Source organism: Lithobates pipiens, unplaced genomic scaffold, assembly GCF_037356315.1.
Source record: "Lithobates pipiens isolate NorthernLeopardFrog02 unplaced genomic scaffold, aLitPip1_a1.2 Scaffold_82, whole genome shotgun sequence".
NCBI classification, from domain to species: domain Eukaryota; kingdom Metazoa; phylum Chordata; class Amphibia; order Anura; family Ranidae; genus Lithobates; species Lithobates pipiens.
Window position 1 is genome coordinate 342,611 of NW_027507906.1, and position 24,582 is coordinate 367,192.

General features: G+C 43.0%; 1 protein-coding gene across 1 annotated transcript; it reads left to right on the top strand.

Annotated features, from left to right (window-relative positions):
• Window positions 1–10,175: 10,175 nt before the first annotated feature.
• Window positions 10,176–24,362, top strand: LOC143973440 (Fc receptor-like protein 5). Its single transcript, XM_077474422.1, has 3 exons — window positions 10,176–10,410; window positions 14,332–14,586; window positions 23,151–24,362. The coding sequence occupies exons 1-3, from the start codon at window positions 10,239–10,241 to the stop codon at window positions 23,354–23,356; spliced, it is 633 nt and encodes a 210-aa protein (XP_077330548.1). The 5' UTR covers window positions 10,176–10,238; the 3' UTR covers window positions 23,357–24,362.
• Window positions 24,363–24,582: the final 220 nt, after the last annotated feature.

Sequence of the window (24,582 nt, forward strand, 5' to 3'; positions counted from 1 at the left end):
GGTATAGCTAAGTACCATATCTATGCATAAGCATGTGTGTGTGTGTGTGTGTGTGTGTATATATATATATATATATGTTGGAATCAGACAGGAATTATTATTATACATCTACACAGCTGTTTGTACAGCCAAACTCAGCCATACTGATGCCAGGCAGTTTCACATGTTTAAAAGCAAGGAATGTGACATAATTTGAATAGCAGAATGAGTTCTATTCAGCCCACCTGGAATGCACTGACTTCAAAGATAATATGGCGCCGGCTTGTCTGCAAGAACAAAGGACAGCTGGTGGGGCGTCCGAGATCAAGCCACAAGATTTGCAATCCAGTCGGAGCAGTTGCAATTCATGGGCAAACACTGCCCCCCAGAGGCCAAGTATGGCAGGACTGTTAGCCTGGGGGAGGAGACGCCCCAGAGACGCTGATTGGTCTATGGGAAAGAGTAGGATGGGCTATGGGGTGTGGTATGGCTGAGGTATGTTTAACAAAAAGGTTTGCAACCATGAGGTCTCCCTCTGTCCCTCTTTATTCCATCAGGAGACCCAGTCATGAGGATCGATAAGTATAAGGCTTATATTGCACTGTGATTGTATGCTATGTATTATTGTAACTTCTACTGATACTTGATGCACATTTTCTTATTTCCTTGGGAAATAAATGAGATTTAATTGACCTTAGACCGTGTATTGATTTCATAGCCAAGGGTGGTAGCATTGTGGTATTAACAATAACATGTGCTTGGCGTAATAGATTGATAGATTAGCTAAACTATAGGGACTAGCAAAGGAATACATAACTGATAATAGTAGTACTAGATTGAGTTGATCGGTTACTTCATTTGGCACCCCAGAAGGCGTGTAAAACGTATTTTTACACAGAATCCACAAAAATCTAAGGTATTTTTGTTTGAGTCCCTGTAAGCACAGATGCTCAAAGCCACCCAGAACTGGAAGTCATCTTTAGTGTGGACAAGATTGGCGCTGGCTCGCGAATTCTGAAACCACGCTTGGATGAGCAGGAAAATTCTGTGAGATATTTCACTGGTATAAACGCACGCGTAAAAAACCTGGTGAGAACTGTGACTGATATATATATATATATATGTACGTATTGTTGTGTTTGCAAACTTGTAACCAGAGGGCAAATTGGCGCACTGGCGAGATAAGGGACTGATCATCCCTGGTTATGTGATATAACCGCTGATTGACAGGATAAATCATACAATTTTGAGGGAAAAGTGGAAATATCCACGTGATTGTGAAAAAGCTTTCTGTCCCAAAAAGAAATTCCCTATGACCTGCTATCGTATAGGAGGGCATTGAATAAGAGTGTGTTCTCCTAAAGAAATTCGTGGGTAAACGGATTTGTATTTGTTTTTTTTGTTTTTTGTTGTCTGTATTTGGAGTGGGACTACAGGTCAAAGCTAGCTTCTAAACAGCTTCATCTGTGTATTTGGGTGTTGGGTATCTGTTTGTTTAGTGTATTGCTAATGCACAGTGTTGGTTAGAGAGCGGCAGGAATTACCATACATCTTTGAGGAAAAAGGAAAAGTGGAGGAAGTATAGGTTTTTATTTCTACACACGTGAGAGTGAAATAGCTCTGGTCCAATAAAACCAAGGCATTGATTAAGAGTGTGCCTTGTGTCTTGTATGCTGTAGAACCACAAGTCACTGGAAATTTAAACGGTTCGTATCTATTTTTTTTTTTTGTTCGTTTGTTGGTAGGAATCTGTCTTTGTGGGGGTTATATAGTTGTTTGTCTATTGTATAAGCAACTGGTGGAGCAACCTGGTGTGGATAGGCTAAGTAGCATATCAATGGAAGCCATTGAAGGTTTCATTAGCAAGCATGGTGGGATTAGATTTCAATTTACTCACGAAAGTAAATTAACATATCAGTTTAATGAACTTTTAAAACAATGTAATACACATAACAGTCGCATATTTAATAAATCAAAAAAAGGCAGGAAACAGAGAATGGCCAATGCCTTATGCATGTTAATGAGAATGAAAGAAATTGCGGAACAAAAAGAATTAGAATGGTTTGCTGATAGAGAAAAAGTGATGGAACATGTAAGTGATATATCAATGAGGATTGAAAAGGCTGATGCGGATGCTTGTAGTCGGATTAAACAATTAGTGGCTGAGAAATGTGTATTGCAACAGAGATTAGATGAATTAGAACAAACGTGTAAATTAAGAGAAAGTTGCATTGCCTCTTTGAATCAAAGGGAGGCTGAGAATTTGCAGGTTATCACAAGGCTTAAGGCACAAGCAGCCATAATGGAATTATCCTCCAAGTGTGCAATAGTGGAGGTACCCTCCACACATGCTCAGTGTATAGAAAAGCTAGAAGTGAAATATGAAGAAAACCTGTATGCTATTATCACTGCAAATGATAGTAATGTGATGGGAATCGATGTGGAAGAAGCAAATAAAGGTGGGATAACTGCACTTGAAATTGACTCAGGAGTTGACACTTCGGATGACTCCTCAGACAACGAAAGTGTAAAGTCTGTGCATTCCAATCGCAGTAATATTATCCAGCAATGTGGGTTTCCAGCGCCATATGCTAAAAAAATGGCCTATGCAGGGAAACCAGAACTAAAATGTTTTTTGTGTAAAAGGGGGGGTCACATTTCAAAATATTGTCGGGCGGCGAATAATGATATCGAAAGGAAATTATACCCGAAAACGACCCCAAAGCTTCAGGTGTGTTATTCAGCCAGGTGGGGTAGCCATCCAAAGCACGGAACCCATAGTAATCAAACCCATTTCCTGTGTAAAACGCAAATGCGGGGTCTAGAAACTAAAAAGCAATATGTAGGACAGTTGCTTAGAGTCAAAATGGAGATAGACGCATGGTTACTCAAATATAGCACTGGGGGAAACAATGTCAGCAGAACTTAGTGAGCTGCAAGCATGGTAAGAATATTCTGGTCAATGTTTCCCGGCTATGAAAAAGGTTTGATGCAAGTTTCAAGTTCAGAATATGATAGAGGACCTGGATATAGATATACATTTTTTTTGTTTTTGTACTTTTAGGGATAAACCCCTGAATTGGTATTGTGGTTTTTCTTTTGTGTGGTTAAAAGATGTTTCTGTTATGAGTTTTTTTTTTCTTGTGTTTCTTTACTCTTCTCTTAGTGTCAGTCTTTGTAAACTTTTCCTGAGTAATATCCAATACTGCTGATTAACATAAGAATTGTGTGTAATCACTTGTGTGTTCCTTTTTCCAGAGACCAGGAAGAAGTTAAACTGGTTCGTATACGGACATTTGCATTTGTTTGCAGGTCTCTCAAAGTGAGAACAATGGGAAAAATATAACAGAACAGGGGTTAGGTTATTGTAAATGCATAATCGATTATCACATGGTACCATGAGCTCATTAGTTAGTAATTGTTTGCAAACAATGAAAAATAATAGTACTAAAAAGAGTTACAAATGAAGCTAAAATGTTGTGATGATACATATGCTTTGTTGTGTTTTTCGTTTTCCCCATTAACTAATTGTATTTCAGATTGGAATAAGCACTCTTTGCAGGAGAAAAGTCCATGGATGGTGTCAACTAAAAGTTGAGTGTTTGTCATTGTTGTATGATGGTTGTCTTGTCGTATGATGGTTGTCTTGTCATGTTATTTGTGTGATCATGGCCAGATTTTTAAGTTTTTTACATTTTTTTTTTTAGTTAATTTTGTTTTTTTTTTCTCAAATTTTTTGTTTTTGATATTGGTTTAGTCCTCTATTTTAGTTATATTTTTATTCAGGTGGAAAAGTAGTAGGTCTAATCCACCTGAAAGGGGGGGAATTGACAATGCCCTCAGTTAGAACCAGTCACCTGAAAAGGGGTAGTGCATACATCGTAAAGATACAGATAGATGCATTGTTTTTTTTAGTTTGTAAAATTTGAAGTTTTTGAGAAGCAACACTGACGTTCAGTTTTAAACATTTTTTGATCATACCATGGGGATCCATTTTACAGTGGGTGTAGCCTAAAGAGGTCATGGTTGTTTGGATAGTTTGGTCAGAGTTGCAGAAGCCAGGAATACTGAGGTCCTGGGCTCCAAGGAGGGAACTATAAGTAAACATGGTAAGCGATCAGATATTGTGGATAAGAATTTGATACTGCTCTTGTTTTTCATTTCCAGAATCCAAGTGGAGCGAGAATTGGAGAGGCTTCTGGAACATGGATGATAGATGATCATCTGGTTGGCAGTTTGTCTGTGCCACACCATACCACAAATTAGTTCCGATAAACATCAGGAGAGAAGGAAAACTGAAAGATTCAGATTAATACCTGTTTTTTTCGTATGGACAATTTGGTGCTAATGCTGAATCTGAAAGACTGTGCCTAGCAAGAGAACTTGTGAAATATTTTTGCTGAAGTCTCTCCTGATGAATGCAAACATGTTATTTATACATGTGCAATGGGTTGGAGGTTGGGGAAGAGTTATGACACATCCAATCCGTCAAAACATGAAAATGTAAAATATGTGTTTTTTTGTTGGAAGGAGGAATTGAAAGAAGAAAGGTTTTAATGTATTACATGTATTGGTGTAACGGAGACAATATGGTGCAGGTACCCAGGAGGTATACTGGCGCTTATGCATAATAAGGTGACTGTTGGTCAGACTAAAGGGTGCCAGGTGATACATCAATAGGGTGGAAACTTCCTCGTAGGGGTGGTGTCTCAATCCTAGTGGTCCTAGAGAGAAGCTTTCGGTTACAGGACATGCGGGACACCAGAACTAGACATGAGGAAGATACGCCCGGTTGGTGTCTCACCTGAGAGGTTGAAACCCTGCACAGATAATGCCAGTAAATACACACAGGAGCATGCTCCGTTAAAATAAAGGGAACAAACGCTGGCTACCAGGGTACAGTAGGACTTCACCACATGGTGCTGCAACATCTCATGGTGGTTGACAAAAACCTATCACCCTATATGTGCTGAGTATACACTGAATCAGGTGCGGTTATTGTACCAGTGACTTACTCCCAGAGATGAGAATGAGGTCCATGCAGGATGCTTATTTCTGAGGAGTAACCCGAAAGAGGAGGGATGTATTCAGCACTATATTGGGGGGGAACAATAGCTGGGATGGGTGTTGTTAATGGAGGGGACATCAGCCTCCTGAGGAACAAACTCACAGCCATAGCTTCAGAGAAGGAGCGTGACTTTGTTACCCCGGGAGATTGGTGGTATCCTTGATAACATTCAATGAAGTCACAGAAACACTCAGGTTAGAGTGGCTCCGGATTTTGTCAACCATGTTGAGAGGTTGGTAGGGAGGACAAAAACCTGTCATTGGCTCTGGCGCGCACTCTGTGGCAGGTGGAAATATCAGCCAACATCAAGCTGATTGTACTGTACTGTCTCTGTATGAGGGGCAGTGGCCTGATGAGTTAGCATCACCGCTCAGTAAGATTTTGCCAAAACACGTTGCTTACACTAATCCACAGTAGTGGTCGAATGCCTGTATGGGTGGTACTAAGTTGGATTGTGAAAGGTGTTATGCTGTATGTTCTCATATACAGAAGTGCAGACTTGGTCTGTATATTCGGTGGCATCAATGGGCTTACTGACTGGGGACTCTATCTTGTTGCATTTGAGGCTATATCACACATGTGATCAGAGAAGATGAACGCTGGAGGCAGGTTGATATTTCCCTTTGTCGGAAGCATGACCATGGTGTCCTTTGTAGGCCAGGTCAATACATGGGGATGAACGAGTAATGTTGGGAAGTTATTTCTCTCTGTATTCTGGATGGAGAGATCATTGCTGGGAAGAAGGCACCCGGGTATTATTTAGGACATAGGCGAGTTTGTTTCTTTGTCCTAAAGAATACCAGTGTAGAGTTAGTCATGGAACTAGAGGGTTCCTTGAACCTAACCGTAGGTAGAGGTGCATGGTACACATGGGCATGATCTCTAAAATCCAGGCACAGGGGTGGAATTGTGTGGGTTTGGTAATTGTTGTAAACTTATATGTGTAGTTAAGCGATATTTATCTAGAAGGGTCTCCCATTTGTCTATGTAAGTTGAGGGACGATTTGACGGTAAGCTCTCTGTGTACAAATTGGAGACGTTGCTGCCAAGTCAGAGCCCTGCAACGCTGCTGCGAGCAAGCCTGCCTAATCCCGACCCGTATTTACAGTAATAGGTTATAGGAGGTTGGGAGCGGGGTGCGTAATATATATATATGTATATATTATGGTAATAAGTTGATTTATGTTTGTGGTATAGTGTGACCTATGGGTATTGTAGGCTAGTAATATGGGCAAGAAAGGCCCTCCTCAAGACTCTGGGTCTGAAAGCTGGGTGATATGTTGCTCTGAATGGGTGCTGGTGAATGGTGAATGAATGGACACCCCTTGCCTGTACTGCCGTCCTGAAGATACCCAAGATACAGAATGGTGACATGGAAGCTGTCGCTGAAGAGTGGTGGAGATGTGTCACTCAGTGGCAAAGCGGCACGTGTTGGGAAACATCACATGGTAAACATTTATGGACTGCTCCATAGGACCTGCTTCTGCACACATTGAAAACACAGCGTGGTAAGACAATTGTGTACTGTTCCATGAGAGATGTCTCTGGAGCGCTCGTTGAAAACAACCATGCGTTACACAAGCTAAGGACTGTGCTACAGGTACTGGTTAGGAAGCACATGTTGGGGAACCACACACGTTAAGACAGTTATGGATTGTTCAAAAGGAGCAGTGTCTGAAGAAGGGTGGTATGCGCCTTTTAGGCGCAAAGCGGAATATATGTTGGAATCAGACAGGAATTATTATTATACATCTACACAGCTGTTTGTACAGCCGAACTCAGCCATACTGATGCCAGGCAGTTTCACATGTTTAAAAGCAAGGAATGTGACATAATTTGAATAGCAGAATGAGTTCTATTCAGCCCACCTGGAATGTACTGACTTCAAAGATAATATGGCGCCGGCTTGTCTGCAAGAACAAAGGACAGCTGGTGGGGCGTCCGAGATCAAGCCACAAGATTTGCAATCCAGTCGGAGCAGTTGCAATTCATGGGCAAACACTGCCCCCCAGAGGCCAAGTATGGCAGGACTGTTAGCCTGGCGGAGGAGACGCCCCAGAGACGCTGATTGGTCTACGGGAAAGAGTAGGATGGGCTATGGGGTGTGGTATGGCTGAGGTATGTTTAACAAAAAGGTTTGCAACCATGAGGTCTCCCTCTGTCCCTCTTTATTCCATCAGGAGACCCAGTCATGAGGATCGATAAGTATAAGGCTTATATTGCACTGTGATTGTATGCTATGTATTATTGTAACTTCTACTGATACTTGATGCACATTTTCTTATTTCCTTGGGAAATAAATGAGATTTAATTGACCTTAGACCGTGTATTGATTTCATAGCCAAGGGTGGTAGCATTGTGGTATTAACAATAACATGTGCTTGGCGTAATAGATTGATAGATTAGCTAAACTATAGGGACTAGCAAAGGAATACATAACTGATAATAGTAGTACTAGATTGAGTTGATCGGTTACTTCAATATATATATATATATATATATATATATATACAGTATATATTTATACATTCCATACTGACCCTATATATTATATATCTGAATATATCCATATATTTTATATAGTCATATACTTATCTTTTTCAGATACACCCCTTATATAATGAGAAGCTGCTCATTATATAACACAATTCAAATATATAGGATCAATATGTAATGTATAAATATACTGTATATATGTATATACACTATATTACCAAAAGTATTGGGACACCTGCCTTTCCATGCACATGAACTTTAATGGCATCCCAGTCTTAGTCCGTAGGGTTCAATATTGAGTTGGCCCACCCTTTTCAGCTATAACAGCTTTAACTCTTCTAGGAAGGTTGTCCACAAGGTTTAGGAGTGTGTCTATGGGAATGTTTGACCATTCTTCCAGAAGAGCATTTGTGAGGACAGGCACTGATGTTGGTCAAGAAGGCCTGGCTCACAGTCTCCGCTCTAATTCATCAAGGTGTTCTATCGGGTTGAGGTCAGGACTCTGTGCAGGCCAGTCAAGTTCCTCCACCCCAAACTCACTCATCCATGTCTTTTTGGGTCTTGCTTTGTGTGCTGGTCCAAATCATTTGGTTGAGGGGGGATTATGGTGTGAGGTTGTTTTTCAGTGGTTGGGCTTTCCCCCTTAGTTCCACTGAAGGGAACTCTTAAGGCATCAGCATTCCAAGACATTTTGGACAATTTCATGCTCGCAACTTTGTGCAAACAGTTTGGGGATGACCCTTCCTGTTTCAACATGACTGCAAACCAGTGCACAAAGTAAGGTCCATAAAGACATGGATGAGCGAGTTTTGGGTGGAGGAACTTGACTGGCCTGCACAGAGTCCTGACATCAACCCGATAGAACACCTTTGGGATGAATTATAGCGAAGACCGCCAGCCAAGCCTTCTCGTCCAACATTAGTGCCCAACCTCACAAATGCGCTTCTGGAAGAATGGTCAAACATTCCCATAGACACACTCCTACACCTTGTGGACGGCCTTCCCAGAAGAGTTGAAGCTGTTATAGCTGCAAAGGGTGGGCCCAGAGCCGGGACAAGGGGTGGGCAGGAGGGACGGTTGCCCCTGGCACAATGGTTTATTGCAGGGGTAGGGGGCACCCTGAACCTAACCCTAAGGGAAAGGGGGGCGCAGTTTGGCATCTTTGCCCTGGGCCCTGGATAACCTTTTCCCGGCACTGGGTGGGCCAACTACAATATTGAACCCTGCAGACTTATGCTGGCCATACACTATACCAAAAATCGGGGCAAACCCAATTTCGAAAAACGACTGTTCGTCTGCGAGCGCAATCGATGCTGCCATCATGTAATGACCGATAAATCTTTCAGTGGACATAAAATGTATTTATTTATGTTCGTTTTTTTGTTTTGTTTTTTACATATACCTAGTGCAGACACTTCAGATGGGAAACACATTAACCTTTCAATTTATCGTTTGTTCGGCAGAAAATGTCCAAACTTAGTTTTTTCGGCTCAAAAACGTCCAAAACGATTATCGATTTTTTTGTGCCCATTAACTGGCTGAAAAAAAAAACCTAACAAACTGTCCAATGGCCGATTTCTCGTATAGTGTATGGCCAGCATAAGACTGGAATGTCATTAAAGTTCATGTGCGTGTAAAGGCAGGCGTCCCAATATTTTTGGTAATATAGTGTAATTGCTTATGGCCCTTATGCATAAATATGGTACTTAAAGTGGTTGTAAACCCTTACAACACACTTTGACCTACAGGTACGCCTAGATTAAGGCTTACCTGTAGGTCCAAGAAATATCTCCTAAACCTACATGGTTTAGGAGATATTTGCCGAAAGACAGGTACCGCTGCCCACGGCGCATGCGCCGTAGACAGCGGCGCGCAGGCGCACTGAGCGCGGCATTTCCAACGACTGAGCTGTCGTGCGTGGCGGCTCCCGTGCGCATGCGCGGGAGTGGCGTCATCGCAGCTTTGCCGAATGACAGTGGCGGAGCTGCGAGACCCCACCGAGAAGATGGATGCACCGGACTACAGGGGACAGCAGCGACTTCGCCGGCTCCTGTGTCAGGTAAGTGACACATAATGGGGTAGTATGCGATGCATAGTAGTCCATTATGCTTTGCTTTTGCAGGGAATGAAAGAGGAAGTAAACTCATCAGGGTTTACTTCCTCTTTAATTATATCTCTATATTATAGATATAACGTATTCTAGAACGTCAACTAGAAGCGAGACGCAAAGATGATCACCAGTTAGAAGGAGGTAACCAAACCGCTGACAATGACGTTAAAGGGGGGCACTATGCTAAGCACTGGTGGGGGGCACTGATCACCAATATAATGTGCGCTACACACTAAAACCTCTCACTTTTATTATTACTGGCATTTTGTAATGATTGCAGGTTTGTTGCTTGTGTTTTAGAATAAATATTGACAATTTTAATAAATTCTTTGATGCAGATTATGGTGATTTTAAAGCTGCTATTTTCTGTTTGTTAGTACTTTACACGAGTCTTTAAATATTTCTGATTATGAATCATTACATTTATACATAGATTTATCTGCTTCCTATGATGCCTTTAGATAGAATTATGTCATGTGTTTTCATTATTTTCTTCTATATGTTCCTGTGTCATGTCTTGTAGAGAGTGATTCTGTGATCTTCACAGTAGAGTACAACAAATTACTTACAGGAGAGAATATAACGATGGCATTCAATGGAGGATTTGGTATAACGCATTACTGGTATAAAGATAATGAGAAAGTGGCAGAAGGATGGAGCTATACGATCACATCTGCACAGGTTGGACACAGCGGGGTCTATGAGTGCCGGACAAAAAGCAAGAACAGTGCCCAATTCAGGCTGGACGTCAGTGATGGTGAGTTGGTTACTTATTAAAGCAGAACTCCAGGAAAAATCTTTTTTTGCCATGTCCTTGTTGCTGATCTCCTACCTTCAGTGACTATGCCACCCATGTTCTTCTGAGCTCTGTAGTAGCCTGATTGATTTTGAAGAAAAACCATTACTGCCCTGTGATATTCCATTTGTAAGACCACTGGCTTTTTTTAAAGAAAAGCTATCAATATAAATAATATATATATATATATATATATATATATATATATATATATATATATATATATATATATATATATATATAAAATATAAAACCTTATCCAGGACAGTAGTGTTATGGTGGGGGCAACATTTTTAGACACACTATTGGTATAACTTCTTAAAACCTTAAATAACTTTTATTTATTTATCACTGAATCTGGCAACTGTTATCTATATCTGCACAAAGTTACAATGCTACATGCGTACGGAGGCACACTAGTGGTGGACATATGCTGTGCGCTAAAACAAACGTTTGATTCCGCAAAACAATAAATTGGACATCGATTGAGCAAGACAAAGTTGGCATGGCCGAATGACGAGTGACAGGAAGTGACAGCGTTGTTCGACCCAAGTCAACAGGTTGTGGTGGGAAATAATAATTGCTTATACAGGGCCAATCAATGGCTTTTTATCCTCCCTTGTGAATCACTTATGATCAACGTATTATTATTATTATTATTATTCACGATTTATATAGCGCCAACAGTTTATGCAGCGCTTTACAATGTATAGGGGGGGGGACACAATTACAGTACAATACAAAAGGTACAGGAGTGCCCTGCTCATAGAGCTTACATTTTAAAGGGAGGGGTGGTGGTACAAAAGTTAATATGTGAAAGCGTAAAAAATTCCATCAATCAACGCAGTAGTATAAATTTTTTTCTTCTGCCGCAAGCACTCAACTTGGGTCTATGGAAACCTGTTGCTCATTACTCTGCGATGCCATTTTTTCTCACTCTATCCGTGTCCTATTTAAATGGTTTTGTAGAATCGGAGATCAATTGTTCAGTTTTATCGTACCGTGTATGGCCACTATAACCTCAGTGCTTATCACATATTTGAGGTAGAAAATGTATTACTTTTGCAGATCTTTTTCATTCCTCATAGAGCCCCTGGTCTGATTCTCTTGCCAACTACAATGTTCCTGTCACCCACACTACTAACCCTTCTGGCTCCAAGTCAGCCCCTCCACTCACCTCCTTTTCTCCTGCCCGCTGCCTGGTAAAAGTGCCTCAGAATTGGGAATGTAAAGGGGTTAAAAGTATGGGATCCAGGAGATTATATGGAGTGAACCATTTTCTAATCAAATCTTCTTCATCAGTTTTTGGTACTCGTGGGCTCACCATATATGTTCTATACAGCAGTTGTATTGCTCTACACATGGTTTTCTTCCCAGGATAGGTGTAACCTTCTCATGTGTAATACACAATAATAGGGGAGTTTTCTGTACTTTCACCACCATCTACAGTATTAGCCCTTGTACACACGGTCAGACATTCCGACGGAAAATGTCCGATCGGACCGTGTTGGCGGATAATCCGACAGTGTGTGGACTCCATCGGACTGTTTCCGTCGGAGTATCCGACGGACCAAGTTTTCCAGCTGGGCTATAAAATTTTCCGACAACATGATCCGATCGGACTTTGTCCAATCATGTGTCCAGAATTCCGATCGGACGAATTTCCACGCATGCTCAGATCAAATTCCTACACCAAAGCTATTGGCTACTAGCCTGAACATAGTCCCGTCGTAACAAAATAACGTCATCACATTAAGTAGGATCGGATTTTCTGACAACTTTGTCCAACTGTGTGTATGCAACAGTTTCGGACAAAATCCGTCTGACAAAATCCGCCGGACAAAATCCAACGGATTTGGTTGTCGGAATGTCCGACCGTGTGTACAAGGGCTTAAACATCTGTTAGGTATCAGTTTGGTTTTACCATATGATTGACAGCAATGGTTGTAGATTCAGTTTTCATAAGCCGTGAACCTCTGTAGTTGGTGTCACCTTAACCTTTTCTCCAGAATGAATTTAGCTACAATCTCTCCCATTGATACATCTATATAGCAGGCATCATATGGCTCTAGTTCTGTTCTATAAAACATCAGTAGTCAGTGGGTTTATATCTTCTAGTTAGGTGAAAAGTTGCTCTATGTCAATCAAGAAAATTCCTTTGTTCCAGTTGGACATTATATTTTATACCTTGAAAGCCCTATACAAGCCTAATGAAGAATAATAATGTAGCAAATACAATAGGTGGTGACCTTTCACCACCACACCCATTCTTCTACAGTACATCTGTTAGGAACAGGCATGTACTGGCCATCGGGACTACCGGGAGTTTCCCGGTGGGCCGATGGCTCAATGGGCCACTCTGATGTAAGGGGCTGGTGATGGGACACTGTGATGTAAGGGGGCTGGTGATGGGACATTCTGATGTAAGGAGGTGCTGATGGGACACTCTGATGTAAGGGGGTGCTGATGGGACACTCTGATGTAAGGGGGCTGCTGATGGGACACTGATGTAAGGGGGCTGGTAATGGGACACTCCAATGTAAGGTGGTGCCAATGGGACACTCTGTTGTAAGTGGCTGGTGATGGGACACTCAAAATTTAAGTGTGCCGGTCTGGATGAAGTCCAGGGCCAAATTACTGTCCCAGTCCAGCCCTGGTAAGGAACATCCCCCTATTAACCGTTGTTCCTATCCAGTGGTGGCAGGTGGTAATTTTTTTTGGGTGGGTAAACAGTACCACCCCCCCAGGTCGGTCGGGTGGGTCTGGTGCACTTACACCATCTATGGCGGCTTCCCTTGCTCGGCAGCAGCAACGACTTTCCCTTCCCCTGCTCTCCACGGGCACTGCCCCGGCTTCCGTTTTCTCCCTCCTCCTCTGCGACCAATTGAGACTAATCTCTTTACGGCCAATCAGAAAACGGGTCTCAGATCTGCTTCTGATTGGCCGGATTGAGGATCAGTGTTTCAATAGCGAATATTCATTCGCTGTTGTAACACCTGGGTGGGCTCCTGGCGCAATACTCTGTGCCACAAGCTCACCCTATTTTGAAGCCTATTAGAGCCTCTGTCACTAATCAGATGCTTCAAAAAACACTCTGTAATTCATGTGCCGGCGTCCTGAAAGGGGCCAGAAGCATGAATAGGGGGTGGTAGTGTTCTGACTAAATAGCATCCATGGCTAGAGCATGGGGGTGGCAGCCATGGTTAGAGGGTGCGGAGCTCAGGTGCCCCTAATGGACGGGCCGCCACTGTTCCTATCCCTTTTTCTTAATTTACTCTTCTCTTCTTGTCCATGGACACCCTACATTTCAATTTGTGTCCCATGTTCTGGGTACCCTCCTCTCTCTTCCCTTCTTTCAGGGCCGGATTAAGAGCATGATGGGCCAGTTGCTGAGGATTTAGGTGGTCCTTTTTATGGAAATAAGGGAAATTAAATATTTTAATTACCATTAAAATACCATACTGGTGTTCCTGACAATACCATGCATGTGTGGCGCCAATGTTTACATACATGTGCTCCCCTTACATGACGCTTTCAATGCATTCAAACATAGATTAAATTTAAATTAGTCTTAAAGAGTATGTATAGCCAGAAGTTTGTTCCATGCACAAAGAAATGTGTACAAAAACCTATCTGGGGACATTTGTAGTACTGACCAGCACGCTGTGTAAAAGACTGCAGATTAGGGGGCTTATTCATTAAGGCAATGCAATCACTCATGGCAACCAATCAAAAAGCATCTCTTAACACAGCCAACTGCAGTAATCTGAAATCTGATTGGCTGCTTTACGTTACTTCACATCCCATACATGCTCTTTGCTCACCTTCACAGAATCATCCTGTCTGTATTGAAGATGGTCTGATGATAGTTTTGTATTGCAGGTCCGGTCATCCTGCAGGCTCCTCCACTTGTGTATCGGGGTAGTGATGTGGTGCTAAGATGTCACAGCCGTCCTGGGTATAGGGTCATCAGTACAACATTCTACAAAGATGGCAATGCCGCACAGCCTTCAACCAATGATCTTGCTACAGTTACTATTCCACAAAACCAACAAGTTGGACGATACAGATGTACGAGAACATTATCCTGGGAAGAATATGTAACTTACACAGATGAAGTGTCCCCACACATTAGAGGTAAGTGTTCATCAAAGTGAGTGCCATGAAAGTGTCTGGTGTGAGCATACCTAACAATTGTTTCAACATATTGGCAGAATAAGTAGGATCTACCACCTACCAGACTCCCACATATAAACTTGAGCTCAATGATGAGAAATCCAATGAATGAAATAGGTGGGCCCGGGACAGTCAGGCTGGGTAGGAAAGAATTAGATGATGCTGGACTTCCTAAAACCAGTAAGTGGGGGCATGCTTTATCTGACTTTCTGCAGCTTCTAATGCACATTGTGAGAAGCTCACAGCTTGCAGTGAAACCTAAGTAAGGCCTCTTTCACGCAGCTGATCCGTTCAGGTCCGCCTGTCCGATTTTTAGGTGGACCTGAACGGATGCCCCATAGGCCTCTATGGAGCGTTGGATGTCAGCGGTGACCTCCGCTGACCCGCTCCGATCCAAAAAAGTGTGACGGAGGAAAAACCTACTTTTCCATCCATCATCGGATCGGGTGACAACGGACTCTACGGTCCGTCGTCATCTGATCTCCCATGGGGAGAGCGGCGCTCTGACAGGTCCGCCCCTGCGCAGTGTGCACAGACAGACCTGTCGTTTTCCTGCTCAGCGGGGATCGACGGAGCGATCCCCGCTGAGCAAGCGGATGTTCACGGGGCGGATCAGCGTGGATATATCCCGTGTGAAAGAGGCATTTCAGTCCAGGAGAGGAGCTGGTACAACTGTGCACAACTGAAAGGAAGGCTGGAGGTCAGCTTTATAGACAAAAAGACTAATACACCATTACGATCATTATATCAACAAATGTAGAACTTAAATTTATTTTCTCAAGAGTGTTAAATAAAATAAATTTTAACTCCAATATTATAAATTTCTCTTGATGAATAAATAGTCATAGCTGTGTGATATTATTGTTAGGCTGATAAAAGACACATGTCTATTAGGTTTAACCAAAAAAAAAAGAAGGAAAAAACTGCCTTTGTTCCAGAGTAAGAAAAAGAAAACTTATATACAGTATATACAGTGCCTTGCAAAAGTATTCACCCCACTTGGCATTTTTTCGTGTTTTGTTGCCTCACAACCTGGAATTAACATGGATTGTTTGAGAATTTGCATCATTTAACCACTTCCCGACCGGCGCACGCCGATGTACGTCGGCAGAATGGCACGGGCAGGCATATTGGCGTACAGGTAGGTCCAATTTTAAATGCCGCCCTGCCATCGCGAGCGCGCCGCGGGCGGCATGCTTGCGTGCCGGTCGGGACCCCCGTGAGTCCGGTCACGGGTCCCGCGGACTCAATCGCCGCGGGCATACTCGCGATTATCTCACGGGGCGGCTGAACTGGGAGATGCCATTGTAAACAGCATCTCCCTGTTTTACCTAGCAACAAGTGACGCTGATCTCTGCTCCATGTGATTGGAGCAGAGATCAGTGTTCAATAAAAGAAAGCCCAGCCCCCCACAGTTAGTAACACGCCCCTTATAACACTTAACCCCTACACTGCCACCCCCTGGTTAACCCCTTCACTGCCAGTGTCATTTACACAGGAATCACTGCATTTGTATAGCACTGATCGCTGTATAAATGACAATGGTCCCAAAAATGTGTCAGAAATGTCCGATGTGTCCGCCATAATGTCGCAGTCACAATAAAAATCGCTGATCGTTGCCATTACTAGTAAAAAAAAAAATTATTAATAAAGATGTCATAAAACTATCCCCTATTTTGTACACTATAACTTTTGCGCAAACCAATCAATAATCGCTTATTGAGATTTTTTTTTACCAAAAATATGTAGAAGAATAAGTTTCGGCCTAAACTGAGGGAAATAAATTATTTTTTATATATTTTTGGGGGATATTTATTATAACAAAAAGCAAAAAAAATTTGTTTTTTTTTCAAAATTGTCACTCTATTTTTGTTTATAGAGCAAAAAATAGAAACCGCAGGGGTGATCAAATACCACCAAAAGAAAGCTCTATTTGTGGGGAAAAAAGCACGTCAATTTTGTTTGGGAGCCACATCGCACAACCGCGCAATTGTCAGTTAAAGCGACGCAGTGCCAAATCGCAAAAAGTGGTCTGGTCTTTGGCCAGAAAAATGGTCCGGGGCTGAAGTGGTTAAAGGAGTTGTAAAGGTACGTGTTTTTTCACCTTAATTCATCGTATGCATTAAGGTAAAAAAACACCTGACAGTCACCGCCCCCCCAGCCCCCCCCTCCCTGTTTTAGTTATCTGAGCCCTGAATTTACGTCAGCGCGTTCCCCGCCACCCCTCTCTCCACGTGTTCCCGTCTCTTGATTGGATAGATTGATAGCAGCGCAGCCATTGCCTCCCACTGCTGTCAATCAAATTCAATGATGCTAGCGCCAGGGGGCGGGCAGAGTCCTGCGTTCGGCCTCAATGGACGCAAATGCTGGACTCGGGAGCGTGCCCGCAAAGGTAATCCCTCAGGAGAGTGATTCTCCAAGGGGGTTATCTAATGCGGAGAGAAGCCGCAAGAAATGAATGTTCGGGGCCACGCTCTGCAAAACGAGTTACACAGTGGAGGTAAGTATAACATGCTTGTTAGTTAAAAAACAAAAAAAACGATCCTTTAGTATCACTTTAATTTACAGAACACGCCCACAACTTTGAGGATTTTTTTTTTTATTGTGAAGCAAACAACAAGTAGGACAAAATAAACAGAAAAAGTCAATGTACATAACTATTCACCCCTCTAAAGTCAATACTTTGTAGAGCCACCTTTTGCGACTATCACGGCTCCAAGTCGCTTTGGATAGGTCTCTATGAGTCTTGCCACATCTTACCACTGGGATTTTTGCCCATTCCTCCTTGCAAACCTGCTCCAGCTCCTTCAAGTTGGATAGTGTGCGCTTGTGAATAGCAATCTTTAAGTCTGACCACAGATTTTCTATTGGATTGAGGTCTGGGCTTTGACTAGGCCATTCTAACACATTTACATGTTTACCCTTAAACCACTCAAGTGTTGCTTTAGCAGTGTGTTTGGGGTCATTGTCCTGCTGGAAGGTGAACCTCCGTCCTAGCCTCAAATCACACACAGAGTGGTACAGGTTTTGCTCAAGAACATCTCTGTATTTATCACCATCCATCTTTCCCTCAACTCTGACCAGTTTCCCAGTCCCGACTGCTGAAAAACATCCCCACAGCATGATGCTGCCATCACCATGTTTCACGGTGGGGGTGGTGTTCTTTGGGTGATGTGATGTGTTGGGTTTGCGCCAGACATAGCGTTTTCTTTGATGGCCAAAAAGTTTAATTTTAGTCTCATCAGACCAGAGCACCTTCCTCCATATGTTTTGCAAGTCTCCCACATGCCTTTTCGCAAACTCAAAACATTTTTTGCTGAAAGTAATGTCTTTCTTCTGGCCACTCTGCCATAAAGCCCAACTCTATTGAGCGTACGGCTTATTGTCGTCCTATGTACAGATACTCCAGTCTCTGCTGTGGAACTCTGCAGCTCCTCCAGGGTTACCTTAGGTCTCTGTGCTGCCTCTCTGATTAATGCCCTCCTTGCCCAATCCGTGAGTTTTGGTGTGTGCCCGTCTCTTGGCAGGCTTCAAAGATTTGGATATTTGTTTATAACCTTACCCTGACTTGTACTTCTCAACAACATTGTCCCTTACTTGTTTGGAGAGTTCCTTGGTCTTCATGGCAGTGTTTGGTTAGTGGTGCCTCTTGTTCAGGTGTTGCAGCCTCAGTCTAGTGTGTATATATATATATATATATATATATATATATATATATATATATATATATATATATATATATGTAGCGCTGGTACTCCTAACAAGTACACGCTATGTACTTAAATTTAGTTTTGCTCAAAACTATAGTAAGTTTTGGGGCTAATTGTGCTAAATTGTACTTTGGCATCAGTTTGGCTGGTCTGTATAGAAGTTCTGCCTGGTCATAGGTGGGGTTGTACACCTGTGGGAGGCTTCAGAACGCAGTCTGGTTGGACGCATTGGGTACCAATCTCCATCTCGGACCCAATCAGTGGCCGCGTTTGTCTCACTGCGTAATCCAGGAGAGGGTACTTAAGGTGCCAAAGTCACATGGTTCTGGGTTCCAGTCCAGAAGTTGTTGCTGACTCCGTGGTCCTGGCCTCCTGACCAGTCCCCAGGGGCCCTCATGGCTTGGGGTGCGGATCCATCCATTTCCGAGCCTCAGAACTGGCTAGTTCGAGGCGCAGTAACTGTAAGGAGGATTCTAAGGTGTTCCGGTGCCGTTCCAACTTTGGAGAGGCCCAGCAACTCTACACGTGACCGGGGGAGGACTCTTCATTAAGAGAGCCACGCACAAGGCTGGCTGCTCAGTAAGAGCCTGGAAGCTGAGCTGCCATGGACATTGACTGAATCCACAATTCTTAAAGTATCGCCGGACCGGCTGAAAGAAAAGTTCCTACTTCTATCCTTCCAGTTATAACTAAGCTTCCAACCAAGTCAGCGTGAGAGACTTTGAAAAGCTAGAATTACCTGTTGGCTGCCAAACCCAAACTTAAGGATTTATCCAACAGTTAAAGAATCCAGTTGCGAGTGGCTATTCCCTGGATTGTGTACAGAGAGAGAGACTTTTATTGAAGTCAGCAGTTTCAAGCACCTGAGCTAAACTTTACCCTGATACCCTCTATTCCCGACTTAGAGACTGAGTTTGTTCAACTGGTTTATGCAAAATAAAAATCCTAACAAGGAATTCAAGTGTCGGTCTCTACAGTTACTGGGTCATCAACCCTGGGAAGCCCTAGACAAGGACAATGAGTACGAGCTGGTGGAGGTAATTAGTAAGGCCAGGAAAAATTCAGCAGCTCCTTTGGGGGTTAGTGCTACACACACACACATATATATATATATATATATATATATATATATATATATATTTCTGGTGGTGTACACAGTACACAATTAGGGATGAGCCAAACACCCCCTGGTTCGGTTTGCATCCAGAACATGCAAACAGGGAAAAAATTAGTTCGAACAAAGTGCTCATTTTAAAGGCTTATATGCATTTTATTGTCATAAAAAGTGTTTGGGGACCTGGGTCCTGCCCCAGGGGACATGTATCAATGCAAAAAAAAGTTTTAAAAACTGAAATTTTTTCAGGAGCAGTGATTTTAGTAATGCTTAAAGTGAAACAATAAAGGTGTAATATTCCTTTAAATTTCGTACCTGGGGGGTGTCTATAGTATGTATGTAAAGGGGAGCATGTTTCCCGTGTTTAGAACAGTCTGACAGCAAAATGACATTTTTAAAGGAAGAAAAAGTCATTTAAAACTACTCACGGCTATAATGAATTGTCGGTCCGACAATACACATTAAAAGTTCATTGATAAAAACGACATGGGATTTCCCCACAAGGGAACCCCCGAACCAAAATTTAAAAAAAAGGGGGTCCCCCTAAATTCCATACCAGGCCCTTCAGGTCTGGTATGAATATTAAGGGGAACCATACGCCAAAATAAAAAAAAAATGGCGTGGGGGCCCTCCTCAAAATCGGGTCTGGTATGGATTTTAAGGGGAACCCTGCGCCAAAAAAAATGGTTGGGGTCCTTCCAAAAATCCATCCAAGATCCGAGCATGCAACCTGGCAGGCCACATAAAAAGATGGGGGATGAGAGAGCGCTCCCTCCTGAACAGCAGGAGGAAGAGGAGGACTTCCTTACCTCTCAAGGCCCCCTTTATCCATATAGTATTCCTGCAGGCCTGCCAAATACACAGGAATACACAGGAAGAAGAGGAGGAGGAGAAGGAGGAGGGGGATTGTGTTAGCACGGACATGGAGGATAACACTCAGCAGCAGTCTTCAAGGGATGGTTTTCAGTCCCAAGAAACCCAAGGAGTTGTACATGGCTGGAAGGAGGTTGTTACAGATCATGTGATCCTTAGTGACCCAGAGGACTCAGAATCAAATGCTTCTGCAAACTTACACTGCATGGCCTCCCTGATTCTGCAAAGCCTGCAAAAGGACCCTAGGATTCGTGGTATCAAGGAGAGGGATAATTACTGGCTGGTAATCCTTCTTGATCCACGTTACAAGGGTAAGGTTGCAGAACTCATCCTGCCTTCGTAGAGGGAGCAGAGGATGAAACATTTTCAGGAGGCCTTGAAGAAAGGTTTGTGCAACGCATTTCCAGACCCTGGGAGGTTACAATTTCCTGGTGCTGGACAATGTGTTGCTGAAGCTTTGGTCAGTCAGAGGAAGAGTGGTGGAGAAGGTGGCATGCTGACAGATGCCTTTAGACAATTTTTCAGTCCTCAGCGCCAAGGTCTGATCTTATATATATTTATATGCCCATCTATATTGCTGGGACCCAACACTACATTACAGCCACGAGTAGTTTTAAATTACTTTTTTACCTTTAGAAATGTAATTTTGCTGTGATATTGTTCTAAACACAGGAAAACTGTGCCACTTTACAGGCATACTATAGACACCCCCCAGGCATGATATTTAAAGGAATATTTAGTTTTTAACGGACGTTTTTTAAAACTTTTTTTTGCATTAATAGATGTCCCCTGGGGCAGGACCTGGGTTCCCAAACAATTTTTAGGGCATTTAAGCCTTTAAAATTAGCACATTTGATTTTATACGCGTCCCATAGACAGTGTTTGTGTGTTTGAACAAATTTTTTGCATGTTCTGCTGCGAACCAAATCGGCTCATCCCTAATCACAATCAATGGTGAACTTTAAGAACATCCACCAATCACCATGCCCACACATCAATGTGGAATTGGGGTACACTGCCGTTAGACCTCAGGAAACTGTCCCTAACATGGAAGGACCAATTGGTTGTGTAGCATACTGGAGTTTAGGCCGGCCTGCTCCCCAAAATTTACTCACCGGAAATAGTCATCTTGGCTAATTTATAGAGATCAATTGATTTATCCCTAAGTTTGGCCTTGTTGCACTTTTCTCTTCTACTGCTAGGTGGCTGGGTACCTGGGGGTACTAGATACAAGAAGGACAATGCAAGGTCAGATTATGGGTATATAGGGGATTTTAGCCAATGGGCAGGGGTTGTCGTAAATCTCTTGGCCTATAACCTATATATTTGGGTGGAGTCAGCTGGTCTATGTTCTGTACCACCTGGACATCTGTTTGGGTGGACATGTGTTGTATTGCCCAGGCTGCTAGGCCGGAGATTGGGCCTATCCTGGGCACATCTGGCTGCCAGGCTGTCCAAGGGCCTATCCAGAAGCAAAAGAGCAGCATAGGGTTGGGATTGAGGCTTGCAGTCCAACCAGAAGTGATGGTTCTGTCGGCCGGAGAACCTGTCATATTCGGAGGTAGAGGGAAAGCTGTCGCCAGTAAGGGTCCAACCCCCTTATTACCAGGGACCACAGTGAGTAACAGAAGCAAGTACCGGAGCAGCATTCTCACCAACCGGGGAAGGTGAAGTATCTGGAAACTTCAGTGAGTATCAAGCCTGGGACCCAGCCAGCAGAGGTGACGCTTGCAGAGCAGCCTTGTGTATCAAGCCAGGGACCGAGCAGGCCAGTGGGGTGATGCTTGAGAGGTATCTGGAGTGCCAAGCTAGGGACCCAGCAAAGAGGCGGGGTGACGCTTGAGGAAGATACCATCATGAAGATTGAAGGAGCTCAAGGAATTCAGTGGCAGTGAATCATCTAGTCTAGTCTAGTGGGAGACCGGGAGCTCAGTGGGCTGACAAACTACAAGGAGTGATTGTAGTGGAAGTGAAGGAACTGTTACGCTTTGTGTTAGGAACTGTTAGACTGTTACCATAGGAGACAGCATTCCTGCACGTGCAGATGTGGCATCTGGCTGGATGCCTTTTCCTGCATGGCTGTCCTCCTATTGAAATCTCAGGGTCTGCCAATTGAACTTATAACTACTTAAGGGTGTCCTGGCCCTAATCCTCTCTCCCCCCAAAAGTTTGTTAAGAGAAATAAAGTCTCTTTTGCATTCAAGAAGTGTCTGGCGCCCGATAATTTTGACCACCTTGCACCCAATATGCCTCATAACCCACCATATACAGAATGATGTTAGCTATCTCTGGCCCTGGAGGTTCCCATTAGACTGAAGGAGGCTGGAGACCTTGCTACAGTTCTATTTGCCCCCCAGGCCCAAACTTCCCAGTCCTGGTCCTCTAGATCAACAACATATAGTTCTGCAATCCTTAACATTGAGATCCCATTAACAGAAGAAACCACCCCTAGAATGTTAGAAACCCAACATAGCAGCAGAAATATGATTGGTCAGTGTGGGGAGCCCTGACACCTTATGCTATAAATATGGTGGCTCACATGTTACCTCTCTGGCCTTGCCATGATAAATTCCTATATGGAGTCTGTATGGTTCAATGTCCCGTGATTCCATGTCTCCATGTCTCCATATTTGTCTGGGACTCCTTATGATCATCTTATCACCCAAGGACATACCTAGAGGTTGAACAGTTTTAACCGACACATGACTATAATGTGTGCTTATATAACTGTGGTGTGTAAATTAGATTGCAAGCTGTTTGGTCTTGATAAATACAAATGGGGATAATTAAAGAAATATTGCACATTCATTTTTTATTTTAATTTATAGGGAGACCATCAAAAGAAGACAGAAGAAATCCAGAAGGGAACATTCCCAAGAATCATACCACCCCAAACAAACCAGAAGAAGAAGATAGAAATCAAGAAGGGGGAATTCCCAAGGATTATACCATCCCAAACATCATCAGACTGGTGTGGTCTGGGTTTATTGTAATTGGGCTCATTATCATTCTTCATTGGCATATAAAAATGTAATGTAAAAAGGAGAGGATCGCTGCTACTATGACCTTATGAGTAAGACCCGTTGGGCAGAGTGAAATGTATCAGGGTGTGTGGTTTGGTGGAGACATGTAAGCTGAGGAAGTCCAACGTGTGCAAGAAATGCTTCTTCCTGTTATCATGCAGTGCTGTCATTCTAGGTTCTTTTCCACAATGGAAAACATTTTTTTATGGTGTTTGAATGTTGTCTTAAAACCTGTTTCTGCAATCTAAAACCATAATCAGCTTGACCCTAGTATGCCCCTGTACACACGGTCGGACATTCTGCCAACCAAATCCGTTGGATTTTGTCCAACGGATTGTGTCCAAAACTGTTGCATACACACGGTCGGACCAAGTTGTCGGAAAATTCGATTGTACATAACGTGATGACGTTATTTAGTTACGACGGGACTACGTTCAGGCTAGTAGCCAATAGCTTTGATGTAGGAATTTGATCTGAGCATGCGTGGCACTTTGTCCGATCAGAATTCTCTACACATGATCGGAGTATGTCCGGTCGGACCAGTTTGTCGGAAAATATTTCCAACAAGTTGGAAAATTGGGTCCGACGGATATTCCGACGGAAACAGTCCGATGCATACCACACACAGTCGGATTATCCGACAACACGGTCCGATAGGACACATTCCGACGGATTCTCCGACCGTGTGTACAAGGGCTAAGCGTGATGAGGATATCCATTAGATTAGATATTTCCAACAAGTTGGAAAATTGGGTCCGACGGATATTCCGATGGAAACAGTCCGATGCATACCACACACAGTCGGATTATCCGACAACACGGTCCGATAGGACACATTCCGACGGATTCTCCGACCGCGTGTACAAGGGCTAAGCGTGATGAGGATATCCATTAGATTACGAGCTCCTCGGGGGTAGGGACTAATGGAAATTATTTGTATTACATTGCAATGTGCTGCTTAATTTGTAAATGTTATATATGCTATAAATGGATTAAATAAAACGAAAGACCTTGAAATACACTGTATGTGTGACTGGCCGCCATCACATAAGGTTGTGCCAGGCTCAGTACTATAATTACTATTCTGTTTTATTCCCAAGAACAATACCAGGTTTATTACATGTCTCAGATTTAAACTGTTCAACTGTCTTGTGCCAACACTGTGAGTGAAGAAAAAAGGGGGAAAACACAGCGCTACCTAACAAACTTACAATATATAAAGTGAATGACACAAAAC

What these genes read in the sequence shown, in the direction of transcription:
- LOC143973440 (XM_077474422.1), top strand. Translation starts at nt 10,239, where the DNA reads ATGGCATTCAATGGAGGATTTGGTATAACGCATTACTGGTATAAAGAT. An exon ending in CAGGCTGGACGTCAGTGATG is followed by an intron (nt 10,411 to 14,331) that starts GTGAGTTGGTTA and finishes TTTGTATTGCAG; the next exon opens with GTCCGGTCATCCTGCAGGCT. An exon ending in AGTGTCCCCACACATTAGAG is followed by an intron (nt 14,587 to 23,150) that starts GTAAGTGTTCAT and finishes TTTAATTTATAG; the next exon opens with GGAGACCATCAAAAGAAGAC.